Source organism: Polyodon spathula, chromosome 17 (genome assembly GCF_017654505.1).
Source record: "Polyodon spathula isolate WHYD16114869_AA chromosome 17, ASM1765450v1, whole genome shotgun sequence".
Taxonomy (NCBI): domain Eukaryota; kingdom Metazoa; phylum Chordata; class Actinopteri; order Acipenseriformes; family Polyodontidae; genus Polyodon; species Polyodon spathula.
Genome location: NC_054550.1, coordinates 23,345,031 through 23,369,037, shown reverse-complemented (window position 1 = coordinate 23,369,037; position 24,007 = coordinate 23,345,031). Strand labels below are relative to the sequence as shown.

The 24,007-nt window shown below is 35.7% G+C and overlaps 1 protein-coding gene and 1 long non-coding RNA gene across 20 annotated transcripts in view; one reads left to right on the top strand and one right to left on the bottom strand.

Annotated features, from left to right (window-relative positions):
- Positions 1-884: 884 nt before the first annotated feature.
- Positions 885-5,214, bottom strand: LOC121330285. The gene is made up of 5 exons (XR_005951847.1): positions 5,110-5,214; positions 3,073-3,130; positions 2,019-2,041; positions 1,834-1,860; positions 885-1,346 (listed from the first exon to the last, which is right to left on the bottom strand). It is a non-coding gene; the product is annotated as an uncharacterized LOC121330285 (long non-coding RNA).
- A 4,943-nt stretch (positions 5,215-10,157) lies between these two features.
- The window catches only part of LOC121329979, a 55,535-nt gene continuing 41,685 nt past the window's right edge, over positions 10,158-24,007 (top strand). For 3 of the 19 annotated variants that reach the window (XR_005951829.1, XM_041276141.1, XM_041276140.1), the window contains exons 1-4: positions 14,101-16,309; positions 18,405-18,515; positions 23,162-23,266; positions 23,721-23,873. Coding sequence is in view for 18 of the 19 variants with exons in the window: in XM_041276141.1 (XP_041132075.1) it covers positions 16,175-16,309; positions 18,405-18,515; positions 23,162-23,266; positions 23,721-23,873 (504 nt within the window). In the remaining variant the exon portion in view is untranslated. Of the gene's footprint in view, positions 10,331-12,859; positions 13,064-13,577; positions 14,072-14,100; positions 16,345-16,690; positions 16,797-18,404; positions 18,516-23,161; positions 23,267-23,720; positions 23,874-24,007 lie in introns of those variants that run through there. The other 16 variants (XM_041276145.1, XM_041276147.1, XM_041276149.1 and 13 more) reach the window with 16 other exon arrangements.

Genomic DNA, 24,007 nt, shown 5'->3' with positions numbered 1-24,007 from the left:
ACTGTATTTGCATTGTTTTTACTGTTTGTATTTAATGTACTATGCCCTGTATTTAATGTATTATGCATTGTTACTTACTATCTTGTAAAGCGCTTTGTGATGGTTGTCCAATATGAAAGGCACTATATAAAATAAATATTGATTGATTGATTGATATTGTGGCAGCTGGATGTAAAACGGTATGTTTAATTAGTTAATTGGCTTTTAGTTATAGAATGGGTTTAAACTTATCCAAGATGCAAAGCATTAAAGAATTTTACACATGTCTAGTAAGGATTTTAATCATGTTATGTAACCTTTCACTATCCCATTATGGAATGTGGAGACAATATGCTAACAGACCAACACCACCACATTTTGGAAGAGATAATTAATACCACTGAACTGTAAAATGAGCTGGTAATTTTGAGATGATTCCATTTCGGAGCATGTACTGTTGTTATGTGTTTTCTTGTATAGATATTTGTTTCTGCGAAAGCATGTGATGCTTATACAGTAAATTGTGAACTATATGTTGACTTGATTTGAATATTTCATAACGAGGGAGGAAGTACGAAAATACAATTGCAGATTGTTACAATAAGGCAACAGCATCTACCCACTAATTAAGGCAAAATAATTTGCCCACAATGTTCTGATTTGCCAAGTCTTATGCAGTTTCATCTGACAGTGCTATTCAACAATTACTGTAGGTGATTTGAACATGTTTGTCATGTTACAATAAATAGCCACTCCTCTTGAATGGGATGACAAGGAATACTGCATTCAGAACACCCTGTAGATTGGGAAGATTTACAAAGTTTTACAGATGGGTGTTAAATGTGTAGTAATAATCATACTTTATTTCTTCTTGAAGTGTCGCCAGCAAGTCATTTTGTTAAATTACCAGCAGGTGGAGTGGCAATACATATCGCTATTTTATAATGTGGTGAATAACTGCAAAAATGAAGACAGTACTTCCAAAAAAACCTTCAGAAAAAAAGCACAGCAGATTATTTCATTTTTAACATAAGGATCTATGAAGTTTATTGTACCATTACACCAGCCATAGTTAAATATTTACTATTTTTCTTTTAAAACATGCCAGTACATATATTTTCTATTTCAATTCAGTCTTGGTGAACAATGCAGTGAAGTAGTGAAAGGAGGCAGGTAGAGAGAGTGCATTGTTGAGTGTCGGGGTGCAGTGAGGTGGTTTATTCCTGCTGTCTTCATTAGTCTTTGCAGCATCCTTTTCCCTCTCCGTGTTCACTATGATCGTGTCCCCCTACCCCGTGCTCATGTTTGTGTTCACCACTCCCTTGTTTGTGCTCACCATGCCCATGTCCGTGCTCTCCTTTTCCCTCCTATAAAAGCATAAAAATAGGGAATCAAGAATAATGCATACCCAGTACATAACAATGCCGGGGGAAAACAAGAGTACATTAATGGCTGTATTTCCAAGCATTTACTCCAGACTCAATAAACTTCTTTTTTTTTTAACAGAGAAAATGAATAAGAAACAGTATGACAGCATGCTTGGACTTTGTATTGCAATATTACCTGGTTGTTTTGCAATATTACCTAGTTGTTTAGTTCTAGCTTCATTATATTAACAGGTGTTTTTCTCCATCCAAAAAATAGTTTATTAAAGACTGGAGTATGTGCTTTGAAAATATAACCCTAAAGGCCAGAATCTTTACTTTTAAGTTTATTATGACTTTTTGTCATCAAACCACAGCATATGCCTCTCAAGGCTAAACTGAGACCCCCAAATTATAGCTTTTCTATGTTTTACTGTAGCCAGTTTTTTTTTTCCTGTCCTGTATTAGCAGTACAGATAACAAAACATACCTTTTTTTCATGACTTTCCTCCTCCTTCTTTGAAGAAAAAAATAAAGAGATGTTAGCATTAAAGAAAAGATGAGCCAGAGTGTGTGTAATGATGCAGTGAGACAGACAAAATTAGATGCTTGTGACGAAAAAAACAAAAAAACCCAAACAAACAATCTGCACAAAGATTTTTTAAATCGCCTTACTATTTGTTCCGCTTTTGGGAGTTCTGCAAATACAAAAGTGAGAGACACAATTAACATTCTTTAAAAAAAAAACTAATACATTCAAGCACCTGTATTATACATGTGTTTATTTACTTTTTAAATCAATCACCAAAACGTTCTTCAGTAGTTTGATAACGATGCGGGCATGTATAACAATATTTACACACTATGTACCAGTTCACTATAACACAGTGGTGCTCTTTTCTGATAGCGCCAGCAATACTTGAAACTAGGAGTTGTAGACACCAACAAGGAATCTAAATGAAAAAATATAGCATTTCTAAGTATAATGTGCTGATTCCTAGCCACACAACCGATATATTGGGCGATCAGCACACATTGAAATCACATTATTGCCATTCACTTCACTCATATCATTTTTCCAAAATGTTTTGATGTGAATATAAGAGACTGGAAGGGTTGGGTCTCTCTCTCAGTGCTTGAAGCAGGTAGCCTCATTTTCTTTAGAGGCCTAATAAAAACCACAACATTTAAAGCTATTGGTTAAACCTTGTGGGTTTTTTTAAGACTATCCACCATATTCTGAAACAACACTTGAGTGTTAGTGCTAATGGAGTGAAGGTACAAACAAGGTCTGTATGGTACCAACCCTCTTTAGTATCCTGCACTTAGGCATTTTTTGTATATATTCAATGTATAAAGCAATTATTCACCCCTGGAGACACTGCTCAGGAAAAGAAACAGACTTTCTGAAAGTATGGGATCCAAACTGAGAGCTGTCTTTGCTCAGTGGTACCAGATATAATTGTAAAAGAAAAAATATCCTATAAGAAGCATAATCAAATCAATGCTGGTCCAGTTCCTAGTCGCAAATTGATCCAAAAACTTTATCAGTGATTCAGCACCAACAATGCAGCTATAACCTGTGTTTATTTCAAAACTGTATATGTGAGACCCGCAGTACGTAACGAATGATACCGCACAACAGCTAAGAGCTGTGCATTTATTTCATTAGCTATACCCCTTTAAAAGTTAAATGAGGCAAACTGAAATGACACCAATTCACACCTACCTGTTGCGTCGCTCATTTTGACTTGCTCGTTGAGAGATACAACAAACAAAGAAGTATTCTGCAGGGCAAGAGAAAGAGAAAAAGCATGTTAGAAGCATCAGTGTTAAATGTCATTCAGACAAGGGCAGGTCAAGGGATATTTGTATGATAGATGTGCGTCTCCGATACAAATTCCCCAAAACTGAAACAGAAAAGCAGCTCAGAGGTGTCTGTCAGTGTTTGGATTTTGCCTGCTAGTATCCTGGAACTATTCTGTACTGCCACCACTATTGGGGAAGTTACTTTTAAAATTGAATCTGTTACAGTTACAAGTTTCTTGAACAAAATTGCAACTACATACAGTAACTTATTACTTTGGAAATAAATAATTACAATTAGTTACAAATACTTCTCAGGCACAATTCTCATTTTACAGAGATTTTTTTTTTTTCAGGTTTGTCAGGCTGTAGCTTGAAATATTATTCCCCTCGTTCCCTCCTCTGACGCCATTTTCTAGCAAAATGATATGAAAAGCACATTCATGTGACATGTATGGTTTGATTTGCACTATTGAAGCGCTTTCTGATTTCCATGCTATGCATTAGCCATAGTCCTTTTTTTTTTGTGCAAATGTGACTTTTTCACATAAAATGTAATATGTTACCACATTTCATTGCCTGTATGAAAAAGTAACCATTACAGTACAAGTTACTGAACAATAGAATCAGATTACAGTAATGCGTTACTCCCTAACACTGACTGTGACACAGTGAATACAGGTTGGGCTGTTTTCAAGCATTTAGCAGTTATTGAATAACGAGTAGTACTGTATATATAGTGCCTAATCATATAGTGATTGTTCTGTTTACTGTTGCATTTTAACTCGTTAACCATTTTTCTAGTGATTACACAGCAGTGGAAATAAAATAAATGTTCTTACATTTCTTATAGATGATACAGTGTGTGCATATATATATATATATATATATATATATATATATATATATATATATAGATGGATAGATAGATAGATAGATAGTATGATACATATGTTAACATATTGGGGATGTTGGAGAGTTTTACATTTGTTTTCTTGCAGATGCATACCACACCTAGATTTCAGACAGCTGCATATGGAACAAACTCAGAGGTTCTCAATAAAATTGTAGAAGCATTTGTTTTGTAATCATATATATTTCAAATATAAAAAGTGGTCTTTAGTTTTTGTACTGAAAGAGACCTTGTGATATTCACATTCACTTTTCTGCTGAAAATTATTTAGTGTTGTATTTGGTATACCATTTTGTGGTCCCACGGTGGGTTAAAACAGATATATGTTATTTTGACGGATATCCCTTGTTATTTTGTATTTCTTGCTATATCTTGAGTGGTTTTGGTATAGTGAATGTTGCATATACTTTAAACCCTCAATAAAACTTACAAGCTTATTTCAACTTCTCTCAATACAGCCTATGTAATGCGTTACTTTAATGGTTGCCTTTTCAGACATTTAAAAAAAATATGTCTGATGCATAACATGGGAATCAGAAAGCGCTTCAACAATGCAAGACAAACCTTACTGCAACATGAACACACGTTTCCTATCATGATTTTAGAAAATGGCATCAGAGGAAGGAACAGGTTAGCTTTGATAGGTGGATCTTCAATGAATAATTCAAGCTGCAGCCAGAATAAAATGTCTCTGTAAAATATAAACTGTGCCTAAAAAGTAACTATTTGTAACTGTAACTAGTTCCAATTGTGTTCCAGTAACTTGTAACTGTAACAAATTACTTTTTAAAAGTAGCTTCCCCTACACTGTTTCTTACTGGATACCCAGATGTTCATTGCTGGAGTTCACACATTTCAAACCCATACTAAATTACAAACTCTAATTTCTAGTAGTATTACAAAATTATACTTGTAGTTATAGAACAGTTGCACTCAAATTATATCAAACTTCAGTTGCTACAAATTGACAATACATTCTTATAATGTAAAAAATACCCCCCAAAAAATCCTAACAGTGGCTGAAGTGCTATGAGATAGATATCTTACCTGTTCCTGAACACTGGTTAGATTTAGTTTGCATCAGGTTTCTCTCTTGTATTTATACTGTCGCAGAACATCTGAAGAGATGTTGTGGAATTTGAACAGCCCTCCCCTTTGGTGAACATGTCACTAGCAAAATCAATTAGGCCGTGCAATATCATTTTTTAACCTCGCCTGCAATACAATTTTCTTCCTCCAACGCATTGTGGCATGTATCTCACAGAATGCAAGTTGAGTATGAGGTGTTTTTTTCTTTGGTAATAGTTTCTCATTCCTTCTGTGGGTGGTGCTGATGTCCTAAAATGAACCTCAGTTGTGGGAGACAGCGCTTGATCCCAGAGGGTCTGTCAAAGGGAGAGGCTGCTGGTCACAAGGCAGTGAGATATTTAGCCTGAAAGAAGTAAGGGGACCAGTTGGGAGATACAGAGCATATGCTGTCGTTACAATTGTTAAGCAGTCTTTGCTGTTCAGCTGATAATCAGAACCCATAAAACCATTTGCAAATGTGACCACAATTTCCATCATGTTCTGTAATTGTGAAATATTGCTCTTTGAAGCAATATATCTCTGACCATTTTGGAACACATTCTCAAATTCCAGTTAACACTTTTCACACCAGCAGGCTCTCAAGTAGATAAAAAAGAGGACATGTGATGGTTCTAAGAGAATAAACAAAGAACAATGTCTGATGGAAAGTTAAACCATATACCAGCAGGGGATATAATCACAAGTGTGTTAAGTCTTCACTCCAAAAGTAATATTTTTGCCTTATGCAGTCATTTTTTCTGTTTATCCTATAATACAGTATATTTGCAATACATATTCTTAAGCATTAAGCTCTCCTCACACAGTGACATGAGCAAGCAAATAATTGAATGGAATATATTGAAAAATAAATGGAATATATTAAGATCAACGCCCTTATAAAAGTTTACCATAGTTCAGCACAGCAAAGGAAAGCATAATGAAAGCATGGTAAAGTGCAGAGTGGTATGATAAAGAAAAGTAATAATGCATAATAAATGCAGAATATAACCATGGCAAACCCATAGGAAAACTTCAAGGTTAACATGCAGATTTACTGTGGTAAACTGTTATTAAACTGTGGTAAACTGGCTTTGAAACATTAACAAACACAAGCATTCAGGTCACTGATATGTAAAAGTGATAATGCTTTTCTGAAAGCACAGCTCAGTTCTGTTTTTTTGGTGTTTTTCAATAAGCAGTTTGTTTTCTAAATTCACTTTCAGAGCAGAATGGCAAGGATGAAAAGTTTACCACAGAGGCCATTATTCATTTTTAATCACATGCAGTTCAAATGATTGAGGATGAGTACAGTAACACATTTTAAAAACTAGACAAATAACGTTTTGTGGAAGCCTGGCACGGCATATTCAAATATATTCTACGTACTTCAAAGAAACACATTTTTAAAGCGGGTTTGTTTATTTATATTTTTAATGTATTATAAAGCTATTTTAGAGAAAGTATATAACATCAGCGAAACAGGTTACAAGTTTACTTGAAAAAAAAACTGTAATGTATAGAGACACATGGTATAAATGCAGGAGCTGTGAACCACCTCATAAATTTTTTTTTTTTTTTTTTTGTTCTCTTATTCTGAAAATGTAGACATTACAATAAATTAAAAGTGAACGGGTTATAATAAGTTATCGTTGTACATCATGTGTAGGGTGCCTCTTACTGCAGCAGATGAGTCATTGTGTGCAGTTGGAAGGAGAGGACAGCAAACTGAAGAACATTTTAAGCAAATGTTCTTCAAATTAAAGAACAAATTAAAAACATTTTATTTTTTTCACTTTTGAATTGAGTTGTGTTTTCTATGCATGGATACAAGATAAGATGTACTAGAATTTTGACGCCTTAATGGTGATTGGTTGATTTCTCATATGTGATTTATAAACTGCAATATATAGACATATGGGTATTGAAAGTTACGATAAATTGTCTGAATAATTTTTGGTACCAAGTGACATTTACAAGGGACGCACCAGCCATTCTTTCACTGAATGTATGGTAGACAGTAGTCATGTTAAAAAAACAACAACAATCTGTGGCTAATATTTGCTAATTAACTCAGGAGTAATTTGAAGAATATAAACTTTTTTTTTTTTTCAAGACCTGCTTTCATGATTAAAATACAATAAAGGCTGATCATCATGAAATGGCCATTGACTGATGTTTAAGAACACTAGGGTCTTAGACAGTTTCTTTATTAATGAAGTATTTAAATAGTACATGGGTTAAACATTTGTGAAAAAGTATTGCAATGCCCCTGCTTGATGATAACACCAGTGTCCTGCAGTATGTTTTGCATTTAGATGAAGCTGCAGCCTTCATCTCCCAGTTAGATGACTTACATTTTAATGCATGTCTGTCCCTGCCCTGGGTTCACCTGGTAATGTCATCCACCATTGAAGTATGAGCAAAATATTTTAAAATTCTCTACAGTGCATCCTCTGACCAACAACATATTTTTTAATGAAGTCTCAGGATAGTGTATGATTAAAGACTGCTGCTGTTTTCATCATTTGGTTATTTACAGTAGTCATTTAAAGATGTTCTTTCTGTTATTATTATTATAAGTCTTATTTGTATTACTATTTTATGTGCTATGGATTTTTTAAATCTATAACCGTCTATAAGAGTAATTGTCTTCATTTCTTTTTCTACCCAGTTTGAAATGCTGAGAAGGACTGAAGAACACCGGCCAAGTTCAGTTCAGTGGTAAAAGTATTAGATAGAACAAAACAAGCTCCACAGCATCAACTCCTACAGTTAAAACAGATGCATCAACAAGAATGCACTTGGTATCACTTACCATGAAAATCTTAATCCTCGGAGGCACACTGTAAGAGAATTACCCTTTACCCATTCCATTGAATGATGAAAAAACTACAGCAGGTGTCATTTAAAGATGGACATGCAGGTTGTTAACCATGGATTTCTTTAAAAAACAAGAAGTGCTTTGCCGCAGTTAACCTTGTGGTAGCTCTTTATTTTGAGTGTCATAAATAAGTATTTCATTAATATGCAATGAACCATTTGCTGAAGTGTAGTTACATGGCTGACCATGCTTTCTGTATGTATGATTTACTGTGCTTGCAAGTGCTTTCTCACACTGTGCTTTGAACATAGTAATGTATAACGTGTAACATATAAAGGTCAGTGGATCATTCCTGTATTAAATCCTGTTATTTTGCAGAATTAAGCTGATTTAGAATGAATCAATTAAGAAAAAGGACAACATTATTGAAATGAAACCAGTGTTTCTGACAAGTGGATTATCATTTAAAATCTATTGAATGAACTGGAGTATAGCAGAGAGCCTCTTGTAAGAAAGCAGCATTGTTCTGTGACCAAGATCCTTGTGACAAAAGTGTCGTCTGTGCAGAATGCAGTCTGTCAACTAAATAAAGCTGTCAAGAGAAACTCCTACCCTACCCACCCATTTTGTTTGGGACAGTGGCACACTGTAAATGGAAAGGCATGAAACTGTGCAGTTAGCTTTAGTTACCTAAATTTTGAAACATTTGAAGGTTTCATTTGGCTTCCTGATATTGATAAAAAAAGCCTGGTAAAATAGGTCTGTGTATAATTGTTGGGAGTGATTGAAAGTGTTTTCTTCTCAAAGTTTATGTCTGCTTGTTGGAATTGTGAGAGATAATTCTCCTCTGGATATATCCTCATCATACTATAACTTCTTATTGTGAAGTCAGTGAAGAATCTGGTGATGTCGCTGTTGAGTTACTCCCACCTGCCTTGTGACTGTTGGCATAGCGACCAAAAATATTTACAGATAGAAATAGACCCTCCACAATCTTTCGGATGGCAAGTGGCCTATCAGGGCTTATACTGAAAAAGGGGCCTCAGCTTTGAAATTCACACAATTCTATACACTGTGACACATGGCTTTTACAGAAACATGTCTTATGTGTGTTAACAGTAAAGTGTATTTTATGAAGCAACACAAAAATGGCAGACATTATAAAAAATGCTTACTGAACTAGGGCTGTGGCAAAAGTGAAAGACGGGCTGTTTATATCACAGACCCTCTCTCAAAAGTTAGTTTCAGGTCTCTTGTTTCATCACTCACATGTTGTTTCCCATAATGCCATTTTCTTCAGCTGCAAACAGTGATCAAGCGCCACCTTGTGGAAAAGGGATTTTTAAACCTGTTTTTTAAAAGTGTAACACACCATGGAATTGCATGTTGTTCAAAATTGGTTTAATTTGGGGTTTAATTTTTAGTAAATTACATATTTACTAAGCTGTAACTCCAATGTATAGTAATGAACACATTACTGTTTCAAAACCATTTCAGCTTTAATTATTAGTGTTGGTTTTTGTACTGTCCCCTTGCATTTATACGACGTTTGCAATCGTTATGAATGTTTTTTTGTTTTTACTTTCCTAATTGCTTATGTGTAAATACAGTATAATCGTAAATCTCGAAAAACTACTCACTTCTAAATCTTTTGTAGTCATTTTTGTATTACTTTAGTATAAATACATGCTAATTTGGATTCATATGTTGTTTTTTTCTGACTTTATGTGAACGAAAAGACACACATTTGCCCGTTTTCCCATTGGAAATAGTGATATTTTGAAATATCACTGTCCTGGTCACAAAAGCAAAGTTTGTGGGGAATAATAGCCATTTTCTATGCTTGTGAGGCACAAGCAATTAGGAAATAACACTTACTACCCAGGAACAAAAAAAAAAAAAAAAAAATGTTACACGGTGTTATTAACTATTTTATTAGAAAGCGTCATCGCCATTCTGGTTTGCTAGTAGTGTATTTTAAACGAAAAAAAAAAAAAAAAAACGTATTTCCTGTAGAATATATAATTCATTGCGACCTGCGCTTGTAAGAGCTTGTAGCTGTACAGTAACCCCCTCCTAATGCAGGTAATAGAACGGGATTGGTATTTATAAAGAGCTCAACAAAATCAGCATATTTTGACTGCCCACGTGACTAAACTATAGCAGAATGCATCAAGAGTTTCAGTGTCAACTGGTGCATGAGACTCAAGCAGGGCATTACACCTTTAAAACATTCAGCACTGCCAAGCACATTCAAAAAGCAAGGCTACGAGTGAGCCGTTATAGGAACAGAAATCTACGCACATCTGAAAGCGGGGCCTGGTGCATTTCATCATTGAGTCTCCATGACTCACGACTACGTGGGTTATTGGCAACCAGGTAAATAAGCATACAGTTTTAAAATTAATTTTTAATAAGAGTAAAAAAATATATGTAAACTTGTTTCCATTTGCTGCACTGGCTACCGCGGCCTAAAAGACCTTAGTGGCGTACAACGCTACATAAAATAAAATTACATTTAAAAATTGGGGGAAATACCCCCCCAATAAATAAATAAATAAATAAAATTACGAATAATAATGGCACAACCTTGAACTACTAAAAAAAGAAATGGCCGATGTGAGGGTGTTAAAACAATCTTTATTCAAGCAACTTGGTCAAAACGGCTTGTGACTGGTATTTTCTTGTCTTCACACAGTCCGTTGAGTGGCCATTACAGATTTGACAGTTCTTGCCAAAGCATTTTCGCCCAATATTTTTACTTGATTGTACAAAGTGTGAAAAGCCTTGGCGTTTTGTTGGATTCCGCCCTTCGACTGAAGCCTCGTGTCTCCGCTGTAGTGAAGTATTACCTTCTGCGGAACATTGGTTAATCTGATGCTCAAATTTTAATTCCTGCATTTTTACACAAAAAAGTGACTGTTTGTAGACATGTATAACACTGTTTACGTGCTCTGTTATAGTGTTGTATTGGATTGTTTTTAGATAATTTTTTTAGTACATATTTTGAATGTTTTAGTATTAATGTTTTTATTTTTATGTTGTATACTTCTTTTTACTGTGAAGCGATTTGGGATGCCTTGGTATGAAATACGCAATATAAAATAATGATTGATGAGGCTATACTGTAACATGTGACAGTAAAGGCATACAGTGTGTGTCAGAGTGACATTATTTAAGACATACAGTTCTTAGAAATGGCAGTTACATCTCTATTAATAAAAAATACAATGTATGCATTTAAATGGTCCTAGAGTATTTGCTATCAGTTTTAGCCATTATAATTGCAAATGGTTTTTTTTCCACTTCCCAATGATCAGATAGAGGTGTGGACAAAGGAGCTGACTGTGCCTGAAAAAAGCTTTATTATTTATGCAGGTATCCTGATGATACTGCCATTTACATTTGTCTTTTTTTTTTTTTTTTTTGTAGCATACAGAAAAAATGTATGTGCTGGATTATATACATAGTAAAACATTGAAGTCAGTCATGAAAAGAGTGTGGTGAAATACCTATTTTGATTAACCAAATGTTTCTCTATGTGAGGGATGACTACTGCAGAGCAGTTTGAACTACTCCAGATTGTAATGTAAGCTTAATCACAAACCTAGATTGTAACTTCTGTACTTTCTTTGATTTTTCACTGTGAAGCTCAAAGTAAAGCATGGAATTATTCAAAGAGCTATGCAGTTGACTCATTTTTCATCAGCCTGGTTCTTAAGGGGTTTAAATAGACTGAGGAGCCACAAGGCCTTTTTCCTGCCATGGCGGATCTGAAATTCATTCTTATTTAAAGTGCATGCACCCCTGTGGAAATCAGTAACCTTGCACAAGGATTTATATTAAGAACAAGCTTCCAGTTGAAGATCCAATGAAGAGCATAAATGAAAAGCAAATATTAAGATTGAAATTCTATCAAATCCCTCTATCATTATCAGTAATCTGTTTCTCTGCCTGGGTTAACAGCTATTCTTTACAATTAAATCTTAGTGAGTCACACTTCATACTCTTCATTTAACAGTACCCTTGAATTTTTTTTTTATTACATTTAAAAAAAAAAAAGATTCATTTTTGTATACATGTGACCTAATACTATGCACACTTTGGTCATGTTACTGTTTGATTTTGGTATGGATGGAAAGTAGACGTTTCACCCATTCTAGGATTTACTTTGAGCTTGATTAGCCACAGTATCTACACTATAGATAACCAGATCAGGTATATATGAGTAAAAACAGAAATGGATCAAACTGGTATGCTACTGCTAAACATTTTAATTCTAAGATCCTTAAAAGGTTTGCAAAATGTATATGTGCATCCGTGAGTTTCTTATGTGACATTCTGGCACTCATGGCTGTGGTGCTGTTTCTTTTGTTCTTTTGTCTGATTCTTTCTCCAGAAATATACTTCATCATGTTGTCATCAGTTATAGTCTACATCAGTTATAGTACACAACTGGGAACTCCACCAAGACAGAGGCACAGGAACATATCAATGGAATTTAACTGATTTTAATCTGCTTCAAAAACACACACACACACACACACACACACACACACACACACACACACACACACACACAGACACACATATTCTTATTCTTTTGATATTTTTTGTTTATATAATCTTTTTCTTATTTCACTGGTTTGTGAGTTCATCTCACCCCATGGGGAGTTTCTATGGCTTTGGAGAACCATAAGTTATAATATAATGGCTTATATAAAGGCTTGCATGTTTTTTTTGTTTTCCTTGCAGTACTCCAGACATTTTTTTTAATCGCAAGTGCCTTGTTCTTTTCAGTAGCCTGCGCTTTGTCTCGTGCTCATTAAGAATGTATGGCAACTCGGAGTAGATCCAGCGTAAACTGTGTGTGTGCTATTATGGGAAATCCTGTGTGACTCAGTTCAACACTTTGCGTCTCCTCGGAGACAGACAGACAGCAAAAGCCCCCTTGTGCTCAGGCCACCGAAATGCCTTTGAAGGGAAAGCAAGATATTATAATATAGTATATTTGGTATATTATAGTATATTTAAGTAGCTGGTAAACAGATACAAATGATTGGAAACAAGCTTTCAGGACATCAAATGGACTTCTTCTAGGAACCAAGTACAGTATGTCTTTATTTCCTGTGTATTAATAACCTGTTCAAGTCTTAAAATAAGTACACATTTGAAGTACTACTGTAAAGAAACCACTTTTTTCTCTCAATTTGAGTGATCTTGAAGGTATTTTAAGGTATGTTTTGTTGATGTGTAATAGAAACATGGATTTTGTCTAATTTATAAGAAATGCTAAACTGATGAATGCACTTGCCAAGATGTTACCGTCTAGAAATTATATATATATTATTGTGGGCTTCTACTTTTAAATGTACTTTTACTGTCTAGAACACAGTTGACCCTGTTGACAAGAAATATGTGATAAAGCTTTGTCCTTTTTATTTTATTCTCTGCATTGAGTAGTGAAATAATAGCAACTCTACATATATGCTGTTTAATATTAAATTTGGAATTAATAATAATTATACCAATTATTATTTATTCTGAATGTGCCTCCATGTTAATGTTTTTTTTTTTTTTTATATGTGTTTTATTTTTTTTCTTCTCTCTTTTCAGTTTGAAAATTAAAATCATTAATTGCTTTCAATTAAGTCCTTATGATGCTTTGCTAGTGAGCAAGTTTGATTGGCGGTAAATGTGCTGGAAGTTATTATAACACATATTTTATCAGGAATGCAACCATCTAAACAGATTGAAGTGAGGCTTTCATTATGAGTCATCTCTGAGAGACTACTTTTAATTGTAAGGATTGAATTATTCTGTGTCCCTTTAAAACGTAGCTGGGGAGGGGGTTGGCCTGGAGCTGGTGTGGGGGGTAATTTTAACCGAGAGCATTTGCAGGAGTGGCAGGCAGTGTGAAATATGCTCACAGGACTTCGTACATTTGTCAAAGCCAGCCTGGGCTCTTGGCTGCCAGCCCAACTTGGCTTTTTGTAATCAAAGCATGTTCCCTGACTCCATGCAGCAAGCTGTGCAAAAGCCTGCCTGATGCCTCTCCCAGCTAGCTCTCATTTGGAAGAAGCCCAGTTTTCGCCGCTGACATCTCAAATGCACAGAGCTGTGAGTGCTACTATTTTTTTTTTTAATTTTGTAAATCTTAAAGATTCTACCAGTAGAGATTTAGAAAGACACAGGGTGGCATTTATGATCTGTTTTTATTTTGTCGGGTAGCTACATATGGGAGGGGAGGGGAGTGGTTATGCCAGCCATGTCTAGATTGGCTTTTCCGAGCTGATTTTTCTGCCCACAGCTGGTCTGCTGAATGTTGGGAATGCCGGACTGCAAGCACCTCTGTAGTTTAGCCAACCAATGCTAGTTCAAGACGTGTCTCTATGTCTCTCAGCTTCTTTACTTTAGTAACAGCTGACTGTGAAAGTGTCTGGCGCTGTAGGGAGAGATGCCGTTCCCACAGAGAAGTATCACTCTCCCTTTCAACATTGGTGATACTGTCCTGATTTAAGCATGTGTCAGTAAATGCAGCTTGTGTGTTTTAACACGCAGAGGCCTAATTGTTCTGACCGCAAAACTTTGGCAAAATCTCAGTTTCCAGTGAAAGTTTGTCTACCTAAACCTTTCCGCCTACACACTCCATAAAGTTTTATAAAATTTTTTATAGTACTGGACGTATAAGTCTTTGGATTAAACCTGCCTGTAATTGTTTTTTACACACACTTATATTTATATATTCAATAAGGAATTAAATTGGTGACTACTTTATAAGCCTTAAATACTATGGTTGTAAAAGAAAAGGGTTATTAAACATCATTTGCCAAAAGTTATGAAAAATTGTGCGTATGCCTAAACATTATTTAACTTGCTTATCCAGAAACCCTGTTGGATTCTCTTTCAGCAGTTCGCCAACAAAGGTCTTATTTGTTTCTTTATTCCTGTGTCGCTCTGAGATGCAGTTTCGCTTTCTGAATTTTAAAGCCTTTATTCTTTTCATCCTCAGGAACCTAGTGGCAAATTCCACAGTAGTTTTTGCTACAACAGATGCTTTTTACTTTCCATTGAGACCAGATAGGTACATAGGACCAGTTTCTAGGTCATTCCCCAGCATGGAAATGAAACCACAAGCTCTGGCCATTACAAAGATGCACATTTAAACAATAGATGTAATCTAAAGGTCAGAATGGTGTTTTACATACTCAGAGAAAGCTTCTGTAGTAACGCAGTCAATATTGTGCCCATACAGTGTTATGTAATGTGTTTATATTGTTAGTGAAGCTTGACAGTCATTATAAAGTTTGTAGTTGGGGAAGCGTTTTAATAACTGTGGTGTTTTTATTGTACTGGTAGCAGGCAAGAAGCAGATGTCCTACGCTTTTTGTAGTACCAGCAGACTGGATAGCACTCTCCATTGACTTGGGGAATACTTGGTGGCTTAGGGAGGGGACAATATCTATAGGATGTATTGATAATTTCATAAGAGTTCTGCATGTTAGGAGGGTACTATTTATTGACAAAGAGTAACTTGCATGAGAAGGATACAGTGTTGACAACTTTTTCACCAGCTGTTGCCTTGTTTTTCCGGGGCTAAAAGAGAATGTATTATTTTTAAAATGGTTTAGAGTTAATATTGCTCAGTTCCACAAGCTTTGCACTGGAGTAAAAAAAATAATAAGTCTTTAACCATCTGAACATTCAATTTATTAACCTGCATTGCATATTTTATTTAAATCTTTTATAGAATTTTGTTTGGCTTGTTGGTTTTGAAATGCACATTTAACATCTATTGAAAACAGCACTGTAGTGACGTTATTTAGTTAGTGTGAATTTGGTACATGTTCAGTGCTTGTCAGAAAGATTCGATTCCTCATCCTGGCAATTCTCACTACTAACACTTGTGGGAAGAGGTGGGGTAGGTACAGTTGTAGGTTCACCTTACTAGTAAATGCACAGTTGGTGGTTAATTAGAAATTATGATTTACTTTCCCATATACAAAGATACAAAACAATCCTTAATTGTCCCCAACTGAGGATACATTCTCAGTGACAGAGATATAGTAGAGGCAAGCATGTGTGTGTCAGACTTGCATTTTTACTGTAAGTATTTACTGCTAGTGAATTGCATGTCCGATTGTGTTTTTTAAAATAATGTTTTTTTTTTTTTTAACAGGATCAGAATGAGTAGGGTGTAAATGGAGGAAACTGTCTGCCCAGATGTGTCTCTTTTCACATGTGCAAACGATGTTGATCAACATGGTGGTCTACTTTTTCATGATGCTAATAGTTCTAATTTTGTATTTACAGTACGACCGTGGCGGGGGACCTTTGTTGCTAACAGTCTTGCTGCTCGTGAGTAATAATGGTATGAGTGGGCATCAGTAGAGGTGACTAATCTCAATACTTAAAATATCAATGTTTCAGTGATCCCTTACCACAGGCCCCTGGTGTCACCTCTGTGTTGTACATTTAATTAAGCAACCTGCTCAAATCACTCTGGTAATTAAGTATCCCAGTAAAGGAAGCTGTGTCATTGTCAATCTGGGTAACCACTGCTACTGTTTCACGTACTACTATATCATACATTATTTGAGATGCTGTCTTCATATTTTCACAGCTGTAGAAAAATTACAGTACATCACTTTAAGCTCTTGCCTTAGCCACTAAATAGAAGTACACTCGCTGTACCAATTATATTGTAATCCTGTTTTTTTTTTTTTCCTTGCTCTGAAGTACCTGGTAAATGAATTGGCATACAGAGAGACTTGCATTTCAACCCCATTTATATCAGGTGTGACTTTCAGATGATTGACGGAAACCAAACAATGCAATTATGAATGTATGTCCTAGGAGTCATGGACACCTATTTTTTGACAGTACTGACCCCTGATTGAGCTCTGCTAAAAAAGGCTACACTTTGGAAAGCACAGTTTAAACATGAATGGACATTTATTTTAAGGTTTCTCTAAGTTGTGCACTTACATCAGTAAATATTGTTGCAAATGCTCTATGCAGTACCACGGTAGATGGTTTGCTTTTATCACAGAAGTTTAACAGACCAGAATAAACCTAAATAATGCTGTGAAGCTGCTTGTTTTGTTTGTACTACTCAGTAACAAACCTTTCGTTCAAAAACTTTTAATTACGAATTCACAAGTAGGCCTTTTACTTTGTGTGCATCTTTTGTAAATGAATAAAACCTGTGTTTTCTCTTCCCTCAAAGCATTTTCCTGCATGCAGTGAAAGGAAAATTATCTTCACACAGTACATTTTTGTTATTACAGTTCTCCCTACAGGAACAAAGTTCACTTTATTTCTTTGCTAAAAAGTGTAATTTACCTTGCTTCTCCCTTGGTAGGTCATTTGAATTGCCAAATAATGTGAAAATTGTCTCTGTTGTAACAACACATTCTTCATGTAAATGAGAGGTGAACTTTGATTCTAGCACGGGTCAGACGCTATTGTTTTTCCATCAAGAGGGGGTCCTCTTCCCATGGAAATGGGTCTGCTTTGTTATAAAATGTCGCGTTTCCATTTGCACCATGAAACTACTGTAATACTCAATTTCTCATTCCTTTATCAAACTGGGCTGCTGTCAGTTCCATCTACAGTCCAATCTGTATCACATATTTCTGTAATTTATAAATGAATGCACCTACCTCCAATATTTTCCTAGTGTAAATTAATTCCCAGCCCTCCAATCTTCCCTGTGTGAATAACTGTGAATGTCAAGGCAACTTATTGTAGAAGCTGAAGTTCAATGCTGTAATAGGGTACTGGTTCTGAAAGTGACGTTTATCACATAATATGACTGATATCTGCTATAGGTGGAGATGAGATGCGTTCTCTGGCAAGTGTGATAAATCAACACTGACAGCTTGGTGTTCTCTCCTGGGTGGTGTGTAGGTTAGGGGCAGAATCATTTTGCAACTGCAGTTATCCCTTAGCCTAACGATTTAATAAAAATGTAGATTAATGTGCAGGCATTGTTGTGTTCCATTTATTTCTGCACTGTCCCCCAGTAATAACAATTGACTAATATTAAATTATTACATGTTTAATGTATTTTTTTTTTTTTTTTTTTTAATTCTAATGTACTGTACATCTGATTTGAACACAGAATGAAAATAAATGCCATTTTGCAAGAATCTTTAGATCCTAGTAATCTGACATGATCTAATATTTAAGTGTCTTGTTTCTTCATTGAAATTCTGCTTGCTGAATTACCAAGTAATGAAAACTGTTTGAACCACTTTTATGTGACTTAAAAAAAAAGTAAACATTCAACACCTTGCTATACAATAGATACTTGTTATTTGGGACAAAAAGGAAGAAGCATATCTTGCCAAGTCCTCTGGCATGGGTAGTACTGTAATAAAATAACTTCCCTGTGGACTTTGGATGATTCCTGGGTTCTTGGTTTACAATTGTGTTCACTCCTTTTCAGAATAATCCACCGGATGTCATGCTAAAACAGAAAGACCAGAAGGATGCAGAATTGGACAAGAAGATTGTGGCATTAAGAAAAAAGAACGAGGCCTTAATGAAGAGATATCAAGTAGGCTTTTTATGTTTAGTCAGTGACAGTCTTGGAAAACTTATACAAATGTACTGTAGGCCATCAAATCTAGATACTCCCAATTAAGGGAACTGTATGTTATATGGTCCAGCAAGCAGCAACATCTTAATTATATCTCAAATTAAATCTTAAGTTTGACACTGCTTTTGTTAGGCTAACTTTAGCAAATGCATTTTATTGATTGCTTAATAAAAAAAGCTAACTAACTGAACCTTGTTTTGATTGTGCATTTTTAAGAGAATTTTTTTGTGATCAATTGTTTTTTTTTTTTTTTTTTTTTTAATAACAGAAACAAAGCAAAACAAAATATAATAAACTATTTGCAACATTGCCAATGCTTGCACATTTAAAATAATAATAGAATAACTAAGAAAAAGTTACTACAATGTTATCTAAAAATAAAATTACATACCAAAAATAGAAGCTAGTATGAAGGTAATGGAAAGGAAGCCCATGTCATTTAAACATCAGATTAGCCAAATTGGCAGCAGTTGCACTCCATGTCTGTATAGTTCTCAGGTGTGCCTTATTAACCCTGGCTGTGGAGTATTCCAAAAAAACAATGCTTCTAAAGTCCGAGGGCCAGGTAGCAATCATAAGTAGGGTCTAGCCAAAGCCCGTAAAATTGATTTCTTGGCTGCAGTTAACCCTTCCAGAAGTATCCTGCTCTGGTGTAGAGAAAGGCCCAGGGAGGAGTGAACATTCAATAGAAATACAACCAGATTTTTTTTATGATCTGAACCTCCGTCAGCTCAGTAATAGTTTGAGCTACACTGTCCCAGAACGCAGCCACAATCGGACATTCCCAAAACATGTGTAGGTATGTGCCCACAGCACCAGTCTGGCAAACTGCACAGAGCGGACTAGGGATCCTTTTCATTTTAAAAAGTATGGATGGAGTAGCATATGCTTTATGGATAAGTTTAAAGTGTATTAATTGGTGAGCTGGGTTCTTGGAAGCTAAAAACTTATTGTTCCATACATTGTCCCAATCAGGAGAAAAGCCTAGCTTTTCCATTTCACGCTCCCAAATTTTTGTAACTGTCAGAGTATTACATGTTTGTTTTAGCAAGTGTCCATAGATAGTTGAGACTGTCCCTCATGAACAGCTATTCCAAATAGGAGAAGAATGAGAAAACTTAAATGGACCTCCCATAAATTTTTCCACATCGTACCAAGTATTTTGAATTTGCAACAATAGGGCCAAATTTGTAATTTAAGTTTTTCTTGGGGATGCCAGTAAATAGTAAGTCCTGAAGTCTATGTGGGTGAACTATAACTGCTTCCAAATTGCGTCCATGTTTTTAAGGCTCTAACTTGAAAAGCTCAATAGTATAGTTTAAGATCAGGAAGAGACAATCCTCCATTGACCTTTGTGCGTTGCAGTTAGACGAATGCAGGGACGTTTTTTCATTCCAAATAAATTTAGATATAATAGAATTGGCTTCCTTAAAAAAACTAGGATATGAGGATAGGGGTAACATTGAAAATAATTAACTCTCTGTAATATGTTCATTTTAATCGTGGCTATCCTGCCTTGTAAAGATAAATGCAAGGGAGACCAGCTCTGCAGGTCTTGTTTAATTTTGTTGAATAAAGTAGTGTAACTAAGTTGCAGAGAGGGGTGAATATGTATTCCCAAATATGTAAATTTATTATCAGTTGGGATTGTAATAGGGAGTACTGCATTCTTTGTAGCTAGATTTAGAGGCATTAAAATTGATTTAGCCCAATTAATTTTATAACCAGACATACTGCCAAATTTGGTAAACAGTGCTAGACAACGAGGAGTTGATTCTGAAATATTTGAAAGATAAAAGAATGTCATCTGCGTAAAGAGAAATGTAATGTTTTGAGCCTGCGGTTGTTATTGGAGAGATATCTGTACTTTGTCTAACAGCTTGAGCTAGCGGTTCCAACGATAGAGCAAATAGCAATGGGGAGAGAGGACATCACAGATGCCAAAGAATTGTTATATAGCAGTTGCACCATATGAATAAAACCTGGACCAAATCCAAAGCATTCCAAGACCAACCAGAGGTAGTGCCACTCAATTCGATCGAATGCCTTTTCCGCATCCAGGGAAAAAACTGCACAAGATTCAGAGTGGGAGGCAGCATCACAAATGACATGTAGTAATCTACAAATATTGTCAGAAGCTAGACGCCCTCTCATGAAGCCTGTTTGATCAAAGTGGATCAAACTACCAATATATTGTTCTAATCTAGAAGCCATGACCTTAGCATAGAGCTTTGCATCCGTGCATATATGGGAAATTGGACCATAACTGGAACATTCATTTGGATCTTTTTTTTTTCAATAATAGAGAGATTAAGGCTGTATTTTGGCCCCTATGAAAAGAGCCTGTTTCAATAGCGTAGTTTATAGAGTTCAATATAAGAGGACCAGTTATATCCCATATTGCTAGCAAGAACTCAGGGGGGAGGCCATCTGAGTCCGGAGACGTATGCTTTTGCATAGATTTAATTCCCTGTTTTAATTCTTCTAAGGTAATAGGTGCATCAAAAAGTTTACTTTGATCAGGATCCAGTTTAGGTAGATTTAGTTCACTTAGAAAATTTTTACAAGCAGCATGATCTGTAGTAATCTCTGATGTATATAATTTGGAATAGTATTCTTGAAATGTTTTATTAATTTCATTAGGTTTTGTAACCAATACATTATTTACAGTTTTAATTGCGCTGATTGCTGCCAAACATTCATTATGCTTTAGTCTCAGAGCTAGTAATCTACTAGGTCTTTCCCAGTGGTAATAATAATTATGATTGGCGCGATGAATGAGGAATTCTGCTTGCGACAACGTCAGGAATTTAAATTCGGTTTTGAGAATATTTAGTTGTTTTGCTCTATCATCAGAAAAAGCCTGCTTCTGTACTTTCTCTAAAATTTGAATTTGGGTTTCAAGGTTAATAATTTGTTTGTTTCTAGAGGTGTGTATATGGGAAGAAAATGCAGTGCAATTACCTCTCAGAAAACACCTAATAACTTCCCAAAGAACCTGAGGATTCTTAGCAGAACTGAGATTAAATTTAATAAATTATTGTAGTTTATTATTAAGTTGTGTAATAAACTCTGAATTTTTGTAAAAGAGAAGTATTAAAGCGCCATCTCTTTGCACGTGGAGGGCGTATTGTAGGTAATATATTACACAGTACAGGGGAATGATCCGAAATTAATATTGGCAGTATGTTAATTTTTCTCCCATATTCACTAAGTTTGAGTCGTCACCCCCAGATCCTTTGAAACATTGTGTGAAAAGATAATATACCAGTTAAAATAGATATCGGACAGATATGGTATGCAGAACAGTACAATATAATTGTAGGCAAGTACTAGCAAATAGAACAACAATAAAGAACATATTTGTAGAATTCAGCACTGAGACATATTAACTTACTAATTTATTAACTTACTAACATATTAATTACTCTCTTATCTGCCAAAAGCATAAAACTTCACTGATTTGTGACCCCTCAACACAGCAAGGTAATGCTCTGGTCTCTAAACCCCCATCCGACTCCAAGTCAACCACAAGACAAAAAATATCCGTATATCGGCTTATTATTTTTTAACCTTATACACCTAGCACCAAAGGAAAAAAAAAAAAAAAAAAAAAAGCACTTGTGTCCATGTCTCGTCTCTTCTGAGCTGTGACGTTGCTGTAATCCGGGAAAAAGCGAAGTGAACAGCCACCGTGCTGCAGGGTGGAGCTGGTCTGAACTCCAGCGAGAATGGCCTTGCGGTCGTTGTAACTCAGCAGCTTGAAAATCCAGGTGCGCGGCCTATTTCTACGGCCTTTCTTTCCGCTGTAGATGCGGTGGGCTCTTTTGATCTCAATAGATCTACTCTCCAAAGCCGGAATCCATTTAGGAAGATTACGTTGGAGGAATTTGATAGGGTCATCCTTCTCTTCGCCCTCGTCTAACCCAACAAGCCTTAGATTATTTTGGCGCTGTTTGTCCTCCTACTGACCAGTTTCTCCTGCAATCTATCAACAGTGAGTCTGGTTTCAGCTGATTCCTGTTTGACCACCCGAACAGTTACCTGCGTATTGTCAAACTTAGAAGTAAATGTTTTCAAATCCTTTTCCAAGGATCTGAGCCTCTCCGTTAAACCGTGAAGTTTTTCCTGAATCACTTGTCTCATTAGGGACTGTTGTTTCAGCAAATCTGCAACGGTATCACGCAACTGTGACTCGGGGAGGTCGGTAATCATATCCTTTAACTTTTTCTTTAATGGTAAGGAACTCATGTCTTTATCACGTTTCATTGCCATCTCCGATATTTTATAATAACTTTTATCGAATTAAGTGGCTGAAAAATGCCTGGATAAAGATTAAAGGAAAAAAAGCTGTCTGGTAGAAAGGAACAGGAGACTCAGGCATCCATTCTTGTCTGCAGGTCACGTGATCTCATCCATTTTTAAGAGAATTTCACGGGGTGTTGAATTACGAATATTGAAAATGGAATAGTTCAGTAGTATTAAAATGGAAAGTGGGTCTTAATCTTTTGCTGTTTGTAGCATTCTGTGTTATATTTGTGTCCTGTAATTTGAACTGGGTGTTGTGTCCATCTCTCTAACACTGAAATATTGACCCTTTACAGGAAGTAGAAGAGGACAAAAAGAGGGCAGAACAGGAGGGAATGTCTTACACCCCTCGAAAAGATAAAGCAGAGGACCTGACAATAACTATTAAAAAGTCTCCCCATGTAAGTTGACTTGTATTGGGGTTATGACAAAGACAACATGCTTTGCATTCAAGCCGTTTGGAAATCATTTTAAAATCCTATTTGTTTTAATAATATTGACTCGGCTGTGGGGTCATTGCCGACCACCTAGATTTTGTCTAAAACGACAGCTCAGTGAAGTTAAACATTACTTAAAACTGTAAAGTGTTTAGTATAAACTGATTGTGTACCTGTAATGAATGCCTCATGTTTTTAACAATCCTATTTGCCGTGATACTGTATACTGTGGTATTGTGTTTTTTTGTGTGTGCTGTTATTTTAACACCTTTTTTATTCACATATTACGGATCCTATTAAATGGTATCCAAAAAAAGAATGCCATTTAGCCGCTTGTGCCACATCTCCTTTCGGATGAGAAAATGAATTCAGGATGTCTTAGATCAGTAGTTTCATTAGTTGCTTCTAAAATGAACAGGAGACCCGAGTTGTGAAGAAGAAGCAGGGGACAGGGTGTCCTCCCAGTCCGAGAGGTGTGAGTGAGCTTGAGGATGCTGATGTTAAAGACCTTTTGACTCTGGGCAGAGGGAAGAGGATGCAGCTGCTGGTGACAATGGCGAACAAGACAAAGGTAAGGATTGGTGCGCATTATTAATATTGCTTGAAATGTGTTTCAAAGTACAAATTACCATATTTGTGTTCACCAAGTGTCAAACATAATTTAAAGTAGACATCCCTGCTGAAATAAATAAAACAGATTTTCCT